Source organism: Thalassophryne amazonica, chromosome 11 (assembly GCF_902500255.1).
Source record: "Thalassophryne amazonica chromosome 11, fThaAma1.1, whole genome shotgun sequence".
NCBI classification, from domain to species: domain Eukaryota; kingdom Metazoa; phylum Chordata; class Actinopteri; order Batrachoidiformes; family Batrachoididae; genus Thalassophryne; species Thalassophryne amazonica.
In genome coordinates, this window is record NC_047113.1 from 41,890,833 (window position 1) to 41,912,854 (window position 22,022).

The 22,022-nt window shown below is 40.9% G+C and overlaps 1 protein-coding gene across 2 annotated transcripts; it reads right to left on the reverse strand.

Moving 5' to 3' along the window:
* Positions 1-480: 480 nt before the first annotated feature.
* plp1a (proteolipid protein 1a) lies at positions 481-21,911 on the reverse strand. 2 transcript variants are annotated; one of them, XM_034181351.1, is made up of 7 exons: positions 21,790-21,911; positions 16,713-16,899; positions 16,464-16,620; positions 15,966-16,134; positions 5,935-6,008; positions 5,762-5,827; positions 481-1,295 (listed from the first exon to the last, which is right to left on the reverse strand). In XM_034181351.1, exons 1-7 carry the CDS (start codon positions 21,791-21,793, stop codon positions 1,140-1,142), a joined length of 813 nt encoding a protein of 270 aa, XP_034037242.1. In that variant the 5' UTR covers positions 21,794-21,911; the 3' UTR covers positions 481-1,139. The 2 variants fall into 2 exon arrangements, with proteins under 2 accessions (XP_034037242.1, XP_034037241.1); XM_034181350.1 differs by lacking the exon at positions 481-1,295 and adding an exon at positions 4,387-5,350.
* Between the last annotated feature and the right edge of the window lie 111 nt (positions 21,912-22,022).

Here is a 22,022-nt window from a genome sequence, read left to right on the forward strand (position 1 = left end):
TTGCCTTGATGTGGGGTTAAAGTTACCAAGCGTCTTGAGCTTGTGCCACAATTCGGGGTTGGGAGCTGCTGCATTGGGGTCAGATCTTTTTTTCCTGTCATTTCATCACAAAATCAAAGTGATAAATGTGCAAGGGGGTGGGGGGGCATTGAAGGGATAAAACTATGCAACAGCAGTATTTTAAACTGTTATTTTTGTTTAATAGGTTACTCTTAATTTGTTGGAAAATCATGCTATCTGAGATACGAGCTAAGGGCAGTGCAGGGGGCAAGCAATTGGTGTGCTTGTTTCTCGAGGTGAAGGTTCCTGGTTCTACACCACCCATGTAATGTGGAGTTACATCAGAAAAGGCATCCAGTGTAAGACTTCAGCCAAATCAACCAACAGATTGTTATAACAATTTTAAGCAAAAGTTGCCTTGACATTTTACCCAAACTTTGAGAATTTGTTTTCTAAACATTTTAAATAAGTGGATAGATCACGTGCAGCTGTTTTATTTACCCAGCTTGAGTTTGAAGGCATAAAAAGTGTCTCATAATGCACATTTTCAGCTTCAAACTTGACTAAATATGTGAAAATGACAATTTGTCACAAATCAGGTACAGAGATGATGGAAAATCTACAAAATGCTGAACCAATATGCTTTGATGAATAAAGATCAGAGCAAAAGTTCACAGTCGCATTTGTATCTTACAACTTATTTTGAGTAATCATAAAACTGAAGAGTTTTCCATTTGAAATGTTAAAAATAAAGGATGCATGCACTGCATTTTTTATTCACCTTGCTTCAGGGGGAGAAATCATTAAACCTACACACGAAAGGGAAAAAAAAAAGCCTTCTAAAATGCACAATTTTCAACTTCAGACTTGAGTAAATACACAAAACAACAGAATCCAGTCACAAGTCACAATGAGTAAAGTTATGGCTCATTTTGATTCAGCAAGATCAAAACAAAAGTTAGCAACTGCACTTGTACGCGCTTGCGGCTTCAAATTTAACAAAAAGTGTTTTAATGAAGACAGTGATAACGAGAGTCTTAACACAGTGTGTAAATCCGAGAGAAACTGGAGCACTCGAAGACCGTTACATCTGCACGCCACAATCATGAAAAGCTCCAGGAGCCAAAGTGGAGCCGCTGTCAGTAGGTGTCAAACGTGTTGGCGGCATATGGAGAGGAGAGCGTTCCTCCCCTGTCCCTCTGCAGCTTCCCACACAGATCAAAGGTCATCCTCTCCTCTTTTGCCTTGTGCCTTAGATACAGCTGGGCCACTGCTAGATGAAGGGGACAGTGCGCCTGTGGACAAAAGGAGAGCGCACACGCCACCTTACAAAACACCTTCGCCCTGCGGGTGGCGCCCGGTTAAACGCCGTGGCACCTCCACGCCCACCACCTACAAATGTTACAAGAGGCACTGGCACACCATCATTCTTTTTATTATCAAACATTAACAAGAAAAAACTTCCAACTACAATAATCTAATTATTGTGTTAGTAATACTCTAAATGTAAAGTCAGCAGTAAATTCAAGGTACAAAAATGTTATACAATAACTACATCAATATCCCTAAAGAATTAGAGGCAGAATAAAGCTGTCTGTTCTCTACAGTAACACCTCAGTCATGCATTTCCAGCAGAAGCAGGTCACACCTCAACGTGTTCTCAGTCCCATCACAGTCCCTCCCCTCACAAAGTACTGGAACAGCAAGGTCACTGAAGACATTTGGGTTTGAGATCAAAAGATGAAGATGGGAAGAGAGTTTAGAATGTCAGCTTTTATTTCCAAGTACATCTTGTATTCATATTGAGGATAGGACCTTTTAAACAGTGTACTTTGCAGAGTAAAAGTACCTTTGCAGTGTGCACATATGGATCCACACTAAACGGTGTCAAATCAGTGTGCATTCAAGTCGATCAGTTCTTATTGTCCTCGTTACCAGCATAGGAATCAGATAGCAAATATGTAGGGCGAGTGGGCGAGTAGGTTGACCACTCCCGGTCAGATTGCATAAACAAGAGCAATCAGATTTCTGACGTCCACCAATCTGGATCACCTCCAAAATTTCACAGAGTCTTCCATGCCCTAGGCCTAATTTGTATGTGTTTAAAATTTCACCAAAATCTGTGCAGTAGTTTTGACTTAATCCTTCTAACAGTAATCCTTCAAAGCCTACATAGAGTGAAACATGATCCAGAATGTGGATCACCTCCAACATTTAATGAGTTCTTCCATGGCCTAATACACATCTGTGTTTAAAATTTAATCAAAATCTGTGCAGTAGTTTTGATGTAATCCTGCTACCAGACAACAGCGATGATTTTATTACGTCCGCCAAGGACGTAATAACTCTAAAACAATAAAGGCTATGAAACTGTAATCCACCAAATCAGACGGGCATGCAACAATGACGAACCTGAGTGCATCTGGTGAACATTAATGCACCAGAATGATTGAAAGAGCAACTCTGTTTTGCCTATGTAATGTCCTATAGATTTATTGCCACCTACTGGATGATTAGTGGAGGAGCAAGCTATGGATGGTTAATGTGAGCGAGATAAATTGTCACAGCTTATATCCAGCTGACAGGCAGAATGGTGGCTTTGTGGATAGCACTGTTCCCTCACAGTGAGAAGGTGATGGGACTGATTCCCACCTGTGGCCTTTTAGTGCAGCAGCTAAGAGAATATTTAGAGCAACATCATGCAAATGGTGATACAAGCACCGAAATTGGCACAAATACTCCTTAGATGTTACTCTTTTGAACACACCGGCTGGCCACTTTCATTTTCAATAGGTGGCCAGGTAGGGGTCAATATTATAAATGCTGAAATCATTTTGAAAACTACACCACATTATTTGTCTGATTGTAAAGATTCCAAAAAGGTATAGTTTGGCCTATCTATGACTGAATGCTCTGGAGTTATGGGGTAAAAACAGCAAAAATGGTGACAAAGGTCACTTTAAGTTTGTACAGGGGTCAAAAGTTAAAGTTGCTCCAATTTTGGTAAAACATGATGCAAATTATTAGTGGAGTTAACAGGGTTTTAAAAAGGAATAGTTTGGACCATGTATCATGCTTAGTTATGTTACAGGGTAACATATGTTACATGTCAAAGAATCCAATGGACGTTGACCTTGTTTGACCTTTACTTTGGAGACCAAACATTCAACACAATCAAAACTATTCTATTTATTAATCCTATTATCTCAACCAATAATTTGCATCATGTTTTACCAAAATTGAAGGAACTTTAACTTTTGACCCCTGTACAAACTGAAACTAACCTTTGTCACCATTTTTGCTGTTTTTACCCCATAATTCCTGATCATTCAGTCATAGATAGTCCAAACTATACCTTTTTGGAATCTTTACGATCAGACAAATAATGTGGTGTAGCTTTCAAAATGATTTGAGCATTTTTAATTTTGACCCCTGTGTAATTCTTCAGTTGACCCCTACCTGGCCGCTTATTGAAAATTCAAGTGGCCAGTCGGTTTGTTCAAAAGAATAATATATAAAGAGTATTTGTACCAACTTTAGTGCTTGTATCACCATTTGCACGATTGTTTCAGTTATCTGCTGCACTATTTCTGTGTGGAATTTGCATGTTCTCCCCGTGTTTGTGTGGGTTCCCTCCGAGTGCTCTGGCTTCCTCCCACATCCAAAGACATGCAGGTTAGGTGAATTCAAGCAGTTTGGAGCCAGTATGGACTAAAAATGGTGGAAGGGTTGTGGATGGGTTTACGATCAATTCTGGACAGAACTGATAAAATGTCAAATGTCACAAAACCATTATGCGTGGCATCACTAAATCACACAACTGATCTGCATGAATTTTTTATATTAATTTACATAGAAATGTTCCCAAATTAATTAGAAGGAACATCATCATGGAGCAAGACGATGATCAAAAACATACGACTAACTCAACAAGGGGACTACAGAGGAAGGTGTGGAATGTTCAAGACTGATGGAGTCCATCATCAAACTGAGCACAAACTTCACCTCCTGAAGAGAACAGTGAAAGGAGAAATGCTCTGAAAATAACCAAAAAGGCTGCTGTGAAAGAACAAAGAAGAAACCAAACTGACAATTTGGCCATGCCAATGAGTCACAGGGTTAATGTCGTTATTCCAAGCAAGAGACATGGAACCAGATATTAAGGTATTATTTGTGTTCCAGCTCTCTGAAATTGGATGATCTGATACAGATCTATGATAATCCATATTATTTAGCACATCGATGTAAATACCAGAAAATAAAGTATGACGATCTTCTCAAACTCAACACATGATCTCAAGCCCAAATGTGTTTAACTGCCTTTGTTCCAATACACGAGGTCACACTGTAATTTCAGCGCTATAGCATTTTTGCAATCTCAAAATCATGAGAAACATTTTCAGACCTTTCTGGATCAGTACAAACCAACAAAACACATCCTTTTGTAGGAACAAAACTATTGGAAATAAAGATTCCCGCACTCTGAAGTGGTTGCACTGTTCAGGGGGACGTGGGGTCGTGCAGGAGCGTGTGGATGTGCCGTGGGTGCGTTTGCCGTCCCAGAGGGGCTGCATTCATCCCTTGAAGACATCCGAACCTCTTATTGTCCAGAAGACCTCGTCTCCTGATGTAACGTAATTCTTGGCAGAGACTCCAAGCGCAGGTGGCCCCCGTAACAGACTCCTGATTGGTGGACTTTTAAACCAGGCGTGACTCCCATTGTTGAGGCTTTTCTCAAGCCCGTGAGAAAAGTCCTGAGGTCAGCGCGAGACTGCAAATGCATGCTTGTCTGCCTCCACAGCAACCAGATGTAAGGGATGGTAGCCATGGTAACCTATAATCCCCCATTCTCTAGAACGTGTAGAGCTGCACATCTGTTGCAAATTGCTTGTTATTTCTTAATTATGCTAAATGATTAGTGGAATGTTATTTCAGATTTTGAGTGCGCCGCAAAGAGGGAGTGACACTGCATAAACCTCAGCAATAATTTACAAATATTTTTTGACACGGCACTGAACACACTGGAAAAAAAAAGATGCCAAAATTGGACACAATCCTAATAATCCACAAAGGGAGAAAACACAGAATTCAGTGGCATTCATTCCCAGTAAGAAAAGTCACATAAAGTCTGGTGGGAAGGTAGTGCAGATTGGTAAAGTCTAGCCCGAAGAGACAACACCGCAGGTGATTCTGTGCACAGGGCGAATAGCGTCGCCTTCCCTTTAGATCCCCGTGGTGGCGGTGCAGTGACGACAGGAAGCTGGCAAGCCTAACACCGTGCCCCTACGCCCTTTCGTCCCAGATATCGTAGGACCGCAAAGTTATAGGTGGTTGATGCAGTATAGGTCAGCTAAGGAATGAGATGAAAAAAAACAACACAAGCATCAGAACAACAGCAACAGCAAAGACAGAAAAAAAAAACACATCACGAAACGAATAAGAGCAAAGATGAGACGGACTGCTAATGGCTCTAATCTGATTGCAGATATCATGCGTGTAATAGCTTCTGTAATGGACCATGCAAGCATAATGGGTGCACCATTTTCCTAGCTGGAAAACCATCAGACATTACGGCATTATTATGATTGTGTCAGCTGAGAAAAAAGGAACAGAGAGCAACAGTACAGAAGTCATCAGTCATGGAGGCTTTAGATGCCTCGCTGCCTACACGCTGAGCGTCACTGAGTCACATGAGCTGCAAAACTATTGTTACACCACGCTGTGGGAACGCAGCCAAACTGGTCCCAGCGTTATCACTCACCAGAGCCAGCAGAGTAATGCCCGCACCGGCGAAGGCGGCGATGTAGAGGTTGTAGGTCACTCTGTACTGAGAGGACAAATTAGCGTTAGTGGCAATAGAGTGTCAGCTTTATTTCACAGCAGCAAGAGTTACTGGAGGAAATGACAGCAGAGGCCGCTCAGCCGTTTGCATACCTCTCTGGTTTTGCAAACAGTCGACAAAGTCATTCCACAAGCTTTTCCTGGTACAGCATTCCAAGGCAGGAGTCCTGGAAGAATATAGCTTTCTTTAACAAATTGACCATCTTTACAGAGATAACCAGAAGGAAACACACACACACACACACACACACACACACACACACACACACACACACACACACACACACACACACACACACACACACACACACACACACACACACACACACACACACACACAAGCGCAGTGGAATTTTACATTGGGATCAAGACAAAATTATAGAATGTTTGTGGTATGGTTTCACAAAATGCAGTATATCCAATTTCACATGTTCTCTGTCCATCCAGACATATGCACATACACTCTTTTGGTCACCTTGGCTTCGATATGATTATGCTGGTATGTTTGTAAATATCTTAAAAATGCCAAATCTGATATTGATCAAACATGGCAAACACAAATGGATGGAAAGAAGTTATTTTGGGTTGCGCTGGACTAGTCAACTATTAAGGTCAGAGGTCAAGGGCAAATTTCTGGCCCCATTCCAAAAGGGCATCACAGTCTCATTTGAACCATGCGTGATATCGTGGGATCACTTACGGGGACCTGTGCACCCATTGTGCATTATATACACAGCATAAGTTCACATGGGAAAATGGTGTACTGTTTTGTTTTCGGCTGCAATCAGTGAAGCAATCGTGAAAAGTAGGTTTTTTTTTGGTTCCCAGTGGAGAACCAAAAAGCCATACAATAATTACAGAAAAACCCCAACGGTCAAAACGACCCCCTATGAACAAGCACTTGGCGACAGTGGGAAGGAAAAACTCCCTTTTAACAGGAAGAAACCTCCAGCAGAACCAGGCTCCGGGAGGGGCAGTCTTCTGCTGGGACTGACTGGGGAGAATCAGGAAAAAGACATGCTGTGGAAGAGAGCAGAGATCAATCACTAATGATTAAAAGCAGAGTGGTCCATACAGAGCAAAAACAGGTGAATAAAAAGGAAACACTCAGTGCATCATGGGAACCCCCCAGCAGTCTAAGGTTCAGGGTCACCTGATCCAACCCTAACTATAAGCTTTAGCAAAAAGGAAAGTTTTAAGCTTAATCTTAAAAGTAGAGAGGGTGTCTGTCTCCCTGATCCAAATTGGGAGCTGGTTCCACAGGAGAGGAACCTGAAAGCTGAAGGCTCTGCCTCCCATTCTACTCTTACAAACCCTAGGAACTACAAGTAAGCCTGCAGTCTGAGAGCAAAGCGCTCTATTGGGGTGATATGGTACTATGAGGTCCCTAAGATAAGATGGGACCTGATTATTCAAAACCTTATAAGTAAGAAGAAGAATTTTAAATTCTATTCTGGAATTAACAGGAAGCCAATGAAGAGAGGCCAATATGGGTGAGATATGCTCTCTCCTTCTAGTGACTGTCAGTACTCTAGCTGCAGCATTTTGAATTAACTGAAGGCTTTTCAGGGAACTTTTAGGACAACCTGATAATAATGAATTACAATAGTCCAGCCTAGAAGAAATAAATGCATGAATTAGTTTTTCAGCATCACTCTGAGACAAGACCTTTCTAATTTTAGAGATACTGCTAGGGTTGCCAACCGTCCCTTGAAAAACGGAATCGTCCCTTATTTGGAAATAAAAGTGTGCGTTCCGTATTGACCTGAAACGGGACGCAGTTTGTCCCGTATTTCTGTGAGAATCAAAAAGTCTGTAAAATGTCAATGGAATTGACTGGCGCTTTATATGGAAACTTACGGTAAATTTGATCCCAGCCCCTCTCCTGCTTTTCACCAATGAGCTGACAGACACGAGTTGACAATACAGAATTACTCTTATCTCATTGGTCGAGGGACATCCGCTCGCAAGAAGATACCGACGTCATGAGCCGACGACGGTCGATGGACGACAGTAACAAAGCAGCATGGCTGATATCGATACCGACACCGACACTGCAGATATGTCTACGGACAGCAATGTCTGTAACGTCGTTACTACTCCTAAAAAAAAAACAAAAAAAAACAAGAATGCAAAATACAGGGGCGAATGAGAAAAGGAAAATGGCTGGGTGGAAAAGGTGCGCGACAACAGCTATAAGTATTGTATTGTTTACTTTTCAGACTTTATTTTTTGCACTTTTTATTACACTAAATGTGTAAATATGCACTGTTACATTGTTTTGGATGATGCAAATTTTCAATTGTTTTTTGTTAATTTATACAATTTTAAGTTACGGAATAGCACTAGAGATTTTTAAATATTTTTTTAATTTTATGCTTTGAAGCAGGACAGAATGCTCATATTGAAATTGTGAGTGAAAATTTATTTTGCACTAAAAATAAATTGCTAAATAATAATTTGTTTTCCACGTGTTCATATCAGAACAAATGCATGTATGCATCTACTTAAATTCAGGTCAAGTCAACAGTCAAATGGTTAAAAATCATTTCACACAGACGCTGTGAAGGGTGAAGGCAATGGTCGGTCGGCCCTGGCGGTGAGGTGTCCCTTATTTATTTTTCAGAGAGTTGGCAACCCTAGATACTGCGCAAATGCAAAAAAGCAGTCCTACATATTTGCTTAATGTGCACTGAAGGACATATCCTGATCAAAAATGACTCCAAGATTTCTCACAGTATTACTGGAGGTCAGGGTAATGCCATCCAGAGTAAGGATCTGGTTAGACACCATGTTTCTAAGATTTGAAGGGCCAAGTACCATAACTTCAGTTTTATCTGAATTTAAAAGCAGGAAATTAGAGGTCATCCATGTCTTTATGTCTGAAAGACATTCCTGAAGTTTAACTAATTGGTGTGTGTCCTCTGGCTTCATGGACAGATAAAGCTGGGTATCATCTGCATAACAATGAAAATTTAAGCAATGCTTTCTAATAATACTGCCTAAGGGAAGCATGTATAAAGTGAATACAATCGGTCCTAGCACAGAACCTTGTGGAACTCCATAATTAACCTTAGTCCGTGAAGAAGACTCCCCATTTACATGAACAAATTGTAATCTATTAGATAAATATGATTCAAACCACTGCAGCGCAGTGCCTTTAATACCTATGGCATGCTCTAATCTCTGTAATAAAATTTTATGGTCAACAGTATCAAAAGCTGCACTGAGGTCTAACAGGACGAGCACAGAGATGAGTCCACTGTCTGAGGCCATAAGAAGATCATTTGTAACCTTCACTAATGCTGTTTCTGTACTATGATGTATTCTGAAACCTGACTGAAACTCTTCAAATAGACCCTTCCTCTGCAGATCAGTTAGCTGTTTTACAACTACCCTTTCAAGAATTTTTGAGAGAAAAGGAAGGTTGGAGATTGGCCTATAATTAGCTAAGATAGCTGGGTCAAGTGATGGCTTTTTAAGTAATGGTTTAATTACTGCCACCTTAAAAGCCTGTGGTACATAGCCAACTAATAAAGACAGATTGATCATATTTAAGATCGAAGCATTAATTAATGGTAGGGCTTCCTTGAGCAGCCTGGTAGGAATGGGGTCTAATAGACATGTTGATGGTTTGGAGGAAGTGACTAATGAAATTAACTCAGACAGAACAATCGGAGAGAAAGAGTCTAACCAAATACCAGCATTACTGAAAGCAGCCGAACATAAAGATATGTCTTCGGGATGGTTATGAATAATTTTTTCTCTAATAGTTAAAATTGTATTTGCAAAGAAAGTCATGAAGTCATTACTAGTTAAAGTTAAAGGAATACTCGGCTCAATAGAGCTCTGACTCTGTCAGCCTGGCTACAGTGCTGAAAAGAAACCTGGAGTTGTTCTTATTTTCTTCATTAGTGATGAATAGTAATATGTCCTAGCTTTACGGAGGGCTTTTTTTTTTTTTTTTAATAGAGCAACAGACTCTTTTTCCAGGCTAAATGAAGATCTTCTAAATTAGTGAGACGCCATTTCCTCTCCAGCTTACGAGTTATCTGCTTTAAGCTGCGAGTTTGTGGGTTATACCACGGAGTCAGGCACTTCTGATTTAAGGCTCTCTTTTTCAGATGAGCTACAGCATCCAAAGTTGTGCTCAATGAGGATGTAAAGCTATTGACGAGATAATCTATCTCACTCACAGAGTTTAGGTAGCTACTCTGCACTGTGTTGGTATATGGCATTGAAGAACATAAAGAAGGAATCATATCCTTAAAGCTAGTTACAGCGCTTTCAGAAAGACTTCTAGTGTAATGAAACTTATTCCCCACTGCTGGGTAGTCCATTGAAGTAAATGTTATTAAGAAAGGATCAGACAAAACGGGGTTTGCAGGGAATACTGTTAAGTCTTCAATTTCTATGCCATATGTCAGAACAAGATCTAAAGTGTGGTTAAAGTGGTGGGTGGGCTCATTTACATTTTGAGCGAAGCCAACTGAATCTAATAATAGATTAAACGCAGTGTTGAGGCTGTCATTCTCAGCATCTATGTGGATGTTAAAATCACCCACTATAATTATCTTATCTGAGCTAAGCACCAAGTCAATTCAATCAATCAATTTTTTTTTTTATATAGCGCCAAATCACAACAAACAGTTGCCCCAAGGCGCTTTATATTGTAAGGCAAGGCCATACAATAATTATGTAAAACCCCAACGGTCAAAACGACCCCCTGTGAGCAAGCACTTGGCTACAGTGGGAAGGAAAAACTCCCTTTTAACAGGAAGAAACCTCCAGCAGAACCAGGCTCAGGGAGGGGCAGTCTTCTGCTGGGACTGGTTGGGGCTGAGGGAGAGAACCAGGAAAAAGACATGCTGTGGAGGGGAGCAGAGATCGATCACTAATGATTAAATGCAGAGTGGTGCATACAGAGCAAAAAGAGAAAGAAACAGTGCATCATGGGAACCCCCCAGCAGTCTACGTCTATAGCAGCATAACTAAGGGATGGTTCAGGGTCACCTGATCCAGCCCTAACTATAAGCTTTAGCAAAAAGGAAAGTTTTAAGCCTAATCTTAAAAGTAGAGAGGGTGTCTGTCGCCCTGATCTGAATTGGGAGCTGGTTCCACAGGAGAGGAGCCTGAAAGCCGAAGGCTCTGCCTCCCATTCTACTCTTACAAACCCTAGGAACTACAAGTAAGCCTGCAGTCTGAGAGCGAAGCGCTCTATTGGGGTGATATGGTACTATGAGGTCCCTAAGATAAGATGGGACCTGATTATTCAAATCCTTATAAGTAAGAAGAAGAATTTTTAATTCTATTCTAGAATTAACAGGAAGCCAATGAAGAGAGGCCAATATGGGTGAGATATGCTAAGTCAGACAAAAGGTCTGAAAAATCACAAAGAAACTCACAGTAACGACCAGGTGGACGATAAATAATAACAAATAAAACTGGTTTTGAGACTTCCAATTTGGATGGACAAGACTAAGAGTCAAGCTTTCAAATTAATTTAAGCTCTGTCTGGGTCTTTGATTAATTAATAAGCTGGAGTGGAAGATTGCTGCTAATCCTCCGCCTCGACCCAAAAGAAGAAGAGCCAAAAAGGTGGCACACCCTTAGGAAGAGAAGGGAAGACAAAGCGAGTGGGAGATGTTGTGTTGTAAGTGTTAGCCTACACAGCTAACCAGAGTAGCTGTGTTCTCTCGCCTGCAAAACCACCTCGACATGTTTGTGCTCTGGTGTCGGAGACCGAACTGTCTGTCCCTAAAAATTGGTCTGCACTGCCTCCACTGCACATGCGTCATTTTGGAGCTCAGCAGCTTGTCTGCGACAGAGTCTCTTCACCCAAAGTGACCAAATGGATTATTAACCATCAGATGATAAAGTACAACCTCTTACATCATTCTAAAGTCAGTTTTAAGCAGAAACGAGTAGGCTTTGAAATGGCCGACATGCAGTGAACGCATCAGCTAGCAGCGGCGCTCTGATCGCTTCCTCCGTCTTTTATGATGAAATAATGCTGAATTTATGTGGAAATGATTGTTATAAATGGTAAATGGACTGCATTTATATAGCGCTTTTCCATCTGCATCAGACGCTCAAAGTGCTTTACAATAATGCCTCACATTCACCCCGATGTGAGGATGCTGCCATACAATGCTCTCACTACACACCAGGAGCAACTACGGGATTAAGGACCTTGCCCAAGGACCCTTAGTGATTTTCCGGTCAGGCTGGGATTTGACCTGAGGAGCCTCTGGTCTCAAGCCCAATGCTTAAGCACTAGACCATCACCTCCCCTAGTTTTTGCAAAAAAGCTTCAGATATCTGTCGCTGAGATGATGTCTGGAGTGCAGTTTTAAGCAGAAACGAGGAGATAATCCTTGAACCGCGGCTGATGACGCATGCGCAGTGAAGGCAGGGTGGACCAATTTTTAGAGGGAACCGTTTGGTCAGTGACACCACGTCATAAACAAACCACAAAACATGTCCACTTTCCCACCACATCATCACTTTTTCTTTACAAGTAATTTCCCAAAAACACACTGAAAATGCCGTGGTTGGTCCCCAGGAAGTAAAGAAATTACGTCATATTTTACCCCTTTAGCGCCCACCCACAATCAAGACTGTGGTGCCCAATAATCACTAGGTTACAGGAAAAAAATGTTCAGGTATTTTTTTGCTCATAAACTTGATAAAAGAATTTTTTTTTTCTTGATGCCTGATACTTTGAAATCTGAGCATGGCGTTACTGTCTCTGAAGACTTGATTTTGTGCTGCATTTTTTACCTTTATAGGACATAACTTTGCACAATATATATTTAGAACAAATATCTTGCTTTGAGAGAAAGCTTGATACAATGCTGAAATTGTTGGACTATGTATGAGCCGTATTTTTTTTTATTCTTTCGTTTAAACATTTTCATTTCCTGATTGTGTCACCAAAATTATCCAGGACAGCTCAAAACTGTCCTGTTACATTCACTGGTTAAGACACAACACGCAGACATAGTGGAGATAACCAGAGTGTTTATTCCACTAGTTCTCATACATCCTTTTAGATTTTACAGATACTTTGTCATTGTAAACAAGTACAACGAAATGTAAGGTGAAAGCCTTTCGGTGCAAATATCGACCTGAGTAAACCACATGTAGACTTAAAAGGTCTACAGAAGAAAAGAAAAACATAAAATTGAACAGAGTGAAAAAGGCATGTCCAGAGCGCAAATTAAAAAGAAAAAAATAACATAGTAGCAAAAAAGGGATTACATATAAAAAAAGAGAGAAAAGTATGTACAAAACTGTGGATATTCCAGTGGCAGTGAATATCGCACATAAACAAATTGCGCTCATTTCAACTGAGGCATGTGACCTGGCTATTTGGTTCCAGTGGTGTTCATACAACCCCTGGCAAAAATTATGGACTCACCGGCCTCGGAGGATGTTCATTCAGTTGTTTAATTTTGTAGAAAAAAAAGCAGATCACAGACATGACACAAAATTAAAGTAATTTCAAATGGCAACTTTCTGGCTTTAAGAAACACTATAAGAAATCAGGAAGAATAATTGTGGCAGTCAGTAATGGTTACTTTTTTAGACCAAGCAGAGGGAAAAAAACATGGACTCACTCAATTCTGAGGAATAAATTATGGAATCACCCTGTAAATTTTCATCCCCAAAACTAACACCTGCATCAAATCAGATCTGCTCGTTAGTCTGCATCTAAAGAGGAGTGATCACACCTTGGAGAGCTGTTGCACCAAGTGGACTGACATGAATCATGGCTCCAACACGAGAGATGTCAATTGAAACAAAGGAGAGGATTATCAAACTCTTAAAAGAGGGTAAATCATCATGCAATGTTGCAAAAGATGTTGGTTGTTCACAGTCAGCTGTGTCTAAACTCTGGACCAAATACAAACAACATGGGAAGGTTGTTAAAGGCAAACATACTGGTAGACCAAGGAAGACATCAAAGCATCAAGACAGAAAACTTAAAGCAGTATGTCTCAAAAATCGAAAAATGCACAACAAAACAAATGAGGAACAAATGGGAGGAAACTGGAGTCAACGTCTGTGACCGAACTGTAAGAAACCGCCTAAAGGAAATGGGATAGTTTTCAACAGTAGCTCCGTTGAGGAGCTACTGTTGAAAACCGTAGTCTTTTGGATGCCGTGGTTTCCACGGCGTCAAGGATTGTGGGAGTGGAGCTTCCTCCGCTGAATGATCTATACTTGCAACGCATGGAGCGGCGAGCTGGAAAGATTCAGGCTGACAAGTCTCATCCCGCCAACGAACTTTTCAAGCTACTCCCATCAGGTAGAAGATACCGGTCATTAGCAACCACCTCAACCAGAGCCTACTCTGGATTTTTCCCCTCGGCCGTCCGTCTGCTAACAAGTAAATTGTAGTAGAGTATTTACATATGATTTATATTTATTGAAAATTGTCTTGTGTCAACATGGTGAATGTATTTATTATGTAATGTATTTTATTTTTCAAGAGAGTGCATAGGACCAAAATGATTTCCACATTGTATGTATCTGTATATATGATGAGGCGAATAAACGATGAACCAAAACCTTGGATTTACATACAGAAAAGCTAAACGAAAGCCATCATTAACACCTAAACAGAAAAAAACAAGGTTACAATGGGCTAAGGAAAAGCAATCGTGGACTGTGGATGACTGGATGAAAGTCATATTCAGTGATGAATCTCGAATCTGCATTGGGCAAGGTGATGATGCTGGAACTTTTGTTTGGTGCCGTTCCAATGAGATTTATAAAGATGACTGCCTGAAGAGAACATGTGAATTTCCACAGTCATTGATGATATGGGGCTGCATGTCAGGTAAAGGCACTGGGGAGATGGCTGTCATTACATCATCAATAAATGCACAAGTTTACGTTGATATTTTGGACACTTTTCTTATCCCATCAATTGAAAGGATGATGAAATCATTTTTCAAGATGATATTGCATGCTGCCATAGAGCAAAAACTGTGAAAACATTCCTTGCAAAAAGACACATAGGGTCAATGTCATGGCCTGCAAATAGTCCATGCCTCAGAGACTGCAAGCTGTTATAAAAGCCAGAGGTGGTGCAACAAAATACTAGTGATGTGTTGGAGCATTCTTTTGTTTTTCATGATTCCATATTTTTTTCCCTCTGCTTGGTCTAAAAAAGTAACCGTTACTGACTGCCACAATTTTTTTTCTTGATTTCTTATAGTGTTTCTTAAAGCCAGAAAGTTGCCATTTGAAATGACTTTAGTTTTGTGTCATGTCTGTGATCTGCTTTTTTTCTATAAAATTAAACAACTGAATGAACATCCTCCGAGGCCGGTGATTCCATAATTTTTGCCAGGGGTTGTAGCTCTAACAGCAGTTGGGTAGAAACTGTTTTTCAATCCATTTGTACTTGCTTTAATAGCCCTGTACCGTCTGCCTGATGGCAGTAGGTCAAACAGAGAGTGACCAGAGTGGGATGAGTCCTTTAGGATGGTGCTGGCTCTCCTGAGACAGATATCCAGACATGTGAGTGTCTATTCCCCAAGTTCTCACACGTCCTTTGTCATATTCCCACCACACTTGGGATGTGGATAAATATTAACCCTTGAATCTCCCTTAAAGAGATTGTTTCAGGTCAAGGTTATCCATTCATTGGAATTGCCCAAGTGAGATCAAATTTAACAAACATAATCACTGGGGTTGGGTCATTAGCTTCAAAAGTCAAAATTAAACTTTCCCACTTTCATTTGCACCAAGCTTGGTACGTATGGATGTTTGTTCAATTGCTCAGCAAGGTTACATTTCCAAAAGGTCCATCACTGGGTCAAAGACATGCCTGCCCGTTTAATTGTTGGCCTGTTTCTCCCGGGTCCTAACAACGCTGGTATGCCAGTGAAGGTTGACCCAAAAGTTCCTTGAAAGAATTAATTTGCTACTCAACCACATTTATACCAAAAAGGTGGCACACCCTTAGGTGGATTCCAGAATTACCCTGACAGGGACAGGGAGATGTCAGTCATGTGAGTGAAGCTCAACATCATTGGGGGTCAGAGAATTGCTGCGGTACAACTTTTACATGAGCACACAGGAGTGGACTTTAATTGCTGTTTCGTTACCGTATTGTCTTGCATCAATGCAGAGCTGGTTGATACTCGCTGGGGTCTCAGTCAGAATGTCAATGGTGTGGCAGGTGGCATCCATGTTGTAGAAGAAGTAGACTGGCAGGGCGGAGAAGGCAAACACCAACAGCCACAATACAGCCAGTAAATATGTTATCACTATGAACTACAGGAAGAAGAAACAGAACAAAGACGGGCCTCAGGAAAAAAGTGGAACCAAAACAAAAGTTTACAAACAGCGACTGTGTCCATATTTAATTTTATTATTCGCGTCACTTTTTTCACGCTTGCGGATTCTCCTCCATCCACTCCGTCCATTCCTGAGCCACTCAAACACTATATGCTTATCTTTGCACACTCCTACAGACTTATTTAAAATCATCTTGAATATTTTTAGCACAGAACCCAAGTGGGAGTGATCTACTACAAGTATGTGCATTAATCCCATACAATCTCTCTAATCTACTTTCCCTGTCCCATCTCTGGGCTTCTCACCGAGGAGCTGAGGCAGCGGCCGCACATGGTGCTCCTGAACTCGCCAAAGGTTTGCTTGGAAGCACTTGTGGTGTAGAAACCCTCAGCCAGCAGGACAATGCAGTACAGGAAGAAGAACGAGGCCAAACCGTAGATGACATACTGGAAATACTGAATGCTGAGAACGAAACATTAAAAAAAAGACGTTGGATTACATGGCAACATTTGTTTCACTCTTTAACAATGAGAATGTTGGTTTTAATCACCCACATGTAGGCGAGGGTGATGTAGTCCTGAAGGTTACGGGCGAAGTACGTCTCAATGATTCTCTCTGTCTCTGTGAGTGCCTGGTGCCCACAGCCACAGAAGAGTGCAATCCCAGAGAAACACAGCAGTGTGGCCACTAGGGAGCAGTAGGGGACCCCACCCAAACATCGCATACAGCATTCGTAGCAACCTGGCGGTCAAAGCAGGGGCGTAGCCAGAAATAATAATTAAGGTATGCCTGTGGGATTTCTGATGGCTTTAACCCAAAACAAAAAAATTATCAGAAAAAAAGCATCAGTTTTTAACTCTTATTTTAAAATCACATACACAACAGTATTCAGAGCCTATTTGCATAGACGGTCAGTTGTACTGCATCAATAGATAAAGTATTGTTGGCAGCTGTAAAATTGTAGAATCAAACGAAGTTGTCCACACTATAATTTGGTCCATTTTAGGATAACATACATGTAACAGTCACCTTAGCTAAAAAAATAAAAGGAAGATGGTGATATTGGCAGAACTGAATTCTCCCTCAGCCCCAACCAGTCCCAGCAGAAGACTGCCCCTCCCTGAGCCTGGTTCTGCTGGAGGTTTCTTCCTGTTAAAAGGGAGTTTTTCCTTCCCACTGTAGCCAAGTGCTTGCTCACAGGGGGTCGTTTTGACCGTTGGGGTTTTACATAATTATTGTATGGCGTTGCCTTACAATATAAAGCGCCTTGGGGCAACTGTTTGTTGTGATTTGGCGCTATATAAAAAAAAAAAATTGATTGATTGATTGACTGACGAATAACACTTTGGCACAAGAATCAAATGTAGTCAGAGTCTAATTTCCCCCATTTTGGCAGACTGCGAATTTTAAAGATGAAACCACTTGGTCTGAAGAAGGAACTTCCAGCTTTTTCCAACCCAATCTTACACCATTTCATGATGGCATCACAAAAAGTAAATTAATCTGTGATTCACGATACATTCACAAAAAGCGTCACATTTTTGTGATGGGAGCATGAAATGGGGGATGACATGGGGGGTCTGTGGGGGTTATGGTTAGGGTTAGAAATAGTATAAAAAAATTAACGTGCCATGAAAATGACTCATTTCGTGACCGGAGCACGAAAAAAAGTGCAAGACTGGGCTGACTTTGTCCAGCTTGTGTTGTATAGCTATAACCATTGCCATTGGCAGTTCTAGTTGAAAACAGAGATTTTAAGGTGTAAAGTTTATTTTAAAAAGTAATAAAATAAAATACCAACAGCTGTGAGAAATGAGGCTTTGAGATATTGGAATATTGAACTACTGAGGATGGCAGGGCAACACTTTGGCTAATAGTAATCAAAAATGCTGTAGTACCACCCTGAAAGGAATGGCTGTAATGAAACCTGCTTTAGCATTATGACCATTTTTGGAGGTACACGAATCAAATGGTTTAAAAGATATTTGGACCACTTTGTCTGGGCAGTTTGAATATGAACCATTTAATTTTGACCTGAAGTGACCACTGTATGTACATACAGTCATACATCCTCATGCATTACATTCTTGTAATGTTAGGCATTGAAAAGCCTTTGGGAAAGTTGAGCCCATCTGAACCATTACCATCATTCATTTTCTATACCTGCTTACTCCAGTCAAGGGTCAAAAAGAGTGGGGGGGGACCAATCCCCGAAGTCATAGCGTGTGAAGCACGGTACACTAAGCACAGTTACCATCAACTTTGTATAAATCATAGAGAAACAGTATTTGTCCAGCCTTGACTTGAAGGCATTGAGCGTCTGTGCTGATATGACTTCTTGGGGACGCGGGTTCCAGATGTTGCTGGCTCTTGGTGTCAGAAAGTTCTGCCTCACTATCTTGGTAGCTCTCTGCTTCTGTAGTTTCAACTCATGATCTCTGGTATCATTCTTGACCAGTTTTATACACTCAGCATCTACTGTGTGGAAAAAAGTAGGTTGTGGTTCTCCATCTTTTCCATTCTGAGAAACCAACATTTCCCAAGAATCTGTGAAGTTTTGACTCACTGGGTGCAACGTTGAGAAATGGAAAAGATGGAGAACCATGATCTACTTTTTCAAATAATTTGACTGTAATATACATGTCTTTAGATGATAAGCATGCTGTCCAATAGATGTACAATGCCAGTGGTGGCTCCACAGGTCCCCCCTCCTCCCATTTTTTCCCCTTGGAAGGTTAGATGGGTGCATGATCATTTGGTGGTAACAGAGTGTGTAATAAATGTGTAAATATACATATTCAAGTTCCTGCTACATGTTAATTCACACAGACAATGCACAGCAGAAAAAGCACAATTTCTCCTCAAAATGACACTAATCTAGATTTAAACCTCACAATTTACAGGCAGACTAATAATAATGACAAACAACTCAAAGTCAGGATAGCGGCTGCTTTCATTTACATGCGACTATTCACCTTCATGCTTTCTGAATGTTTAGACTTTTTGTCTTTACTTCTTTTTTTACCAGATTCTGGTTTCTGGAGTTACCCATCAACGAATTATACATTTGTAATCAAGCTAGCCGACATGGAAAAATAGACCCGTTATGTGAATGAATTATCTCAGTTGATCTAAGACAATATCTCACCGATTGGTTATGGTAGTGTGCGAAACTGAGGCTGGTAATGTTTCGAATGGAAAATAGGGATTGGTATCAAGAACCGGTTCTTTTCGGGAATCATTAAATTATTTGATCCACCGACATCAATAGTCTTTTTGTTTAATGATTCCCTTATTGGTCCTTCAGAGCGGCCTTTGTTTTTGATGGTGTTTTTGAGAAAATGACCATTTCTCTACATTGAATGTAGACCCTGCAGCGGCTCTGTAATCAACCGCTTCTGTAACGGCTCCGCTTTGGAGCTTGAACCAACAAAGCAGTGCTCCGACTACCTGCTTTGTTGGTTCTTTGCTTTGTTGCTTTTCAGAAGTGGAAAATCCGCTTCTTAACCCCTCTCAACGACATTAAAATGTCAATCCTGAGTCACTTTTGTACAGATTAAAGTCACTAACTCAGACTCTTGTCTTGCTGCAGGCAAGAAATGAGAATTGTCCTCCCTCCCAGTCATACAGCTCCAAAAGCTGTGCCACTCTGTGCCGAGTCAAGTTAGAAAGACAAAGTCCAGTTGGAATTAATAACTACAAAACGAATCGCTGTTTAAAATCAAATGACACCTCTTTCCAAATGTTGTAACACAAACAAACTACAATCGACCAAAATGTTTTTTCCTCCCAAAACAAGACGTCCTGCATTCTTTATGAATTACATTGATGCTGACGTGCAGCGTAGATGGCTGAGCTCAGTTCAGAGGTTTGGAGTGACATTCATACCATTAATGTCTGAAAGGAAAGGAAATGCTTTTGACAAACTACAGATTTTGTTTATTTTTATTTATGTCCAGAAATCAAGGATCCAGTCACCAGTTTCATATTTATTTACTTTAAGACTCAATAAAATGTTGTTGACATAGAAAACCTGTAAAGCCTACTTTTAGTACACAGAAAATTCACAAGAGGTATTGATAGGGGAATTGATAAGGAATCGGATCGATAATGGCATATTCTCCATTCCTAATGGAGAATATCAATTTTCTGATGTGGCTACAGAAATTCACAGGGATTAGGTAAGTATGTGGGTGAGGGGACCAGATCCAACATACTCTAGAGCCGCCAATGTTAAGTTCTATCTATTACTGCAGACGAGTACACTGCAACTCATAATCACTGACTACTTTTCATCATTTACTCTATTAAACACCAGAAATTTTAATGAACACCCATGTCTAGAGTAAAAATAAAGTCTTCAAATTACTTAAGCATAATCAAATGTGTAGAAGCCAGCGATAGTTGAGTTACTACTTTAATTTTAATAAGGGAGAAAATCCTTAAAATCCAAAAACTGTGGTGATCCAAAATTTTGCCGTTGTGGTTGATATTTGTACATTTCTAAATTAGACTAATTTTTATAAAAAAAAAAAAGCAAAACAGTTTTGCTGATTATTTCACTGATCACTTCAGATCCTTGCAACCCAAATTCATTTGTACAACTTGCTGGAACATTTTCCTCGCCGTGCCTTTCCACTCACTTTCTTTCACCGTTCATTCTCTCCAAGTCATGTGCCACTTGAATAGAGGTCAAGGGCCAAGGGCACGGGGACATATTTGCTCCGAGCCCAGCTCACACCCTGATTCTACTCACCACCCAGCATGGAAAATGTGAGAAAAAAGTGGGAGGATGGAGAGGAGAGAGAGAGGTTGCTTTTGTGACTGCACAGACAACAGTCTTTGTCCCAGTGCATCATGGGGTTACAAGGGCCACCAATGTCAAGCAACACAAAGGCCAGAGGCACCTCCATGCACACAGATTTCTGGGAATACAGGCATGAGAAAGATAATCTGGAGAAGTGGGTTAAAGAAGCAACTCTGCAAACAATGCAACTGTGCATTTATACATTAATGCGCGCGCGCACACACACACACACAATAGAAGCAGACAGACTGTGGTTGGTACCATTACAGTAAGCACAGATGGCGTGATGGGGAGAAAAAGAGCTCTTTAATAAGAGCCATCAACACGCTGGCTGGGTGGAGAAAAACTGACACTGCTGTCATCAACATGCACAGAAAAGGAAGTTTATCCAGAGAGACTACAAGAAAATAAGAGCTTCACAATGACAAGTCAGTGCATTATAGTTAGTGTGTAAAAATGGTGATCATCACGCAAAACTGCAACGTGGTGGTACAGCTTGGCGCAATTAATCAATTAACTTGCAGACGCCTGAACACACAGGTGCAAGTCACACTCAAAACTCAAACTTGTACAGCTCGAAGAAAAAAAAATGTTGGCCTTATTATGTTTTTCTTCTCCTTTCTTGCAGAATTACGCAGAGCTGAGGCCATGCAGGGTCAGTTTTTAAGTCTTAAAGCCTGAACAGAAAGCGCAGCGCTGTCACCTGAAGCATGAAATAAATGTCATCAACGAGCCCTGGACGGACACAAAACGTCCCACACTCACTCTATGAGGCATTCTATCTGCTAAACGCTGTGGATCCACACCGGTTTGAAGTGACTCACCCATGTCAGCCGAGGTGCGCTCTGGACTCGTTGTGCGCCTGCACTGCAGCTGCTGCGTTGATGATATGCGCAACTTGTGTGCGGCCTCCGTAAGTCTCAACTCTCTTTCTGTTTCCCTTCCACCCCCCCAACAATGGATAAACCATAGACTGGGACAAAACTCTTAAAGAAACAATGTCGCCTTTCAGTGAACTCCAAGATGCAGATTAATGATCAAAATCAAGGTTGCGCCA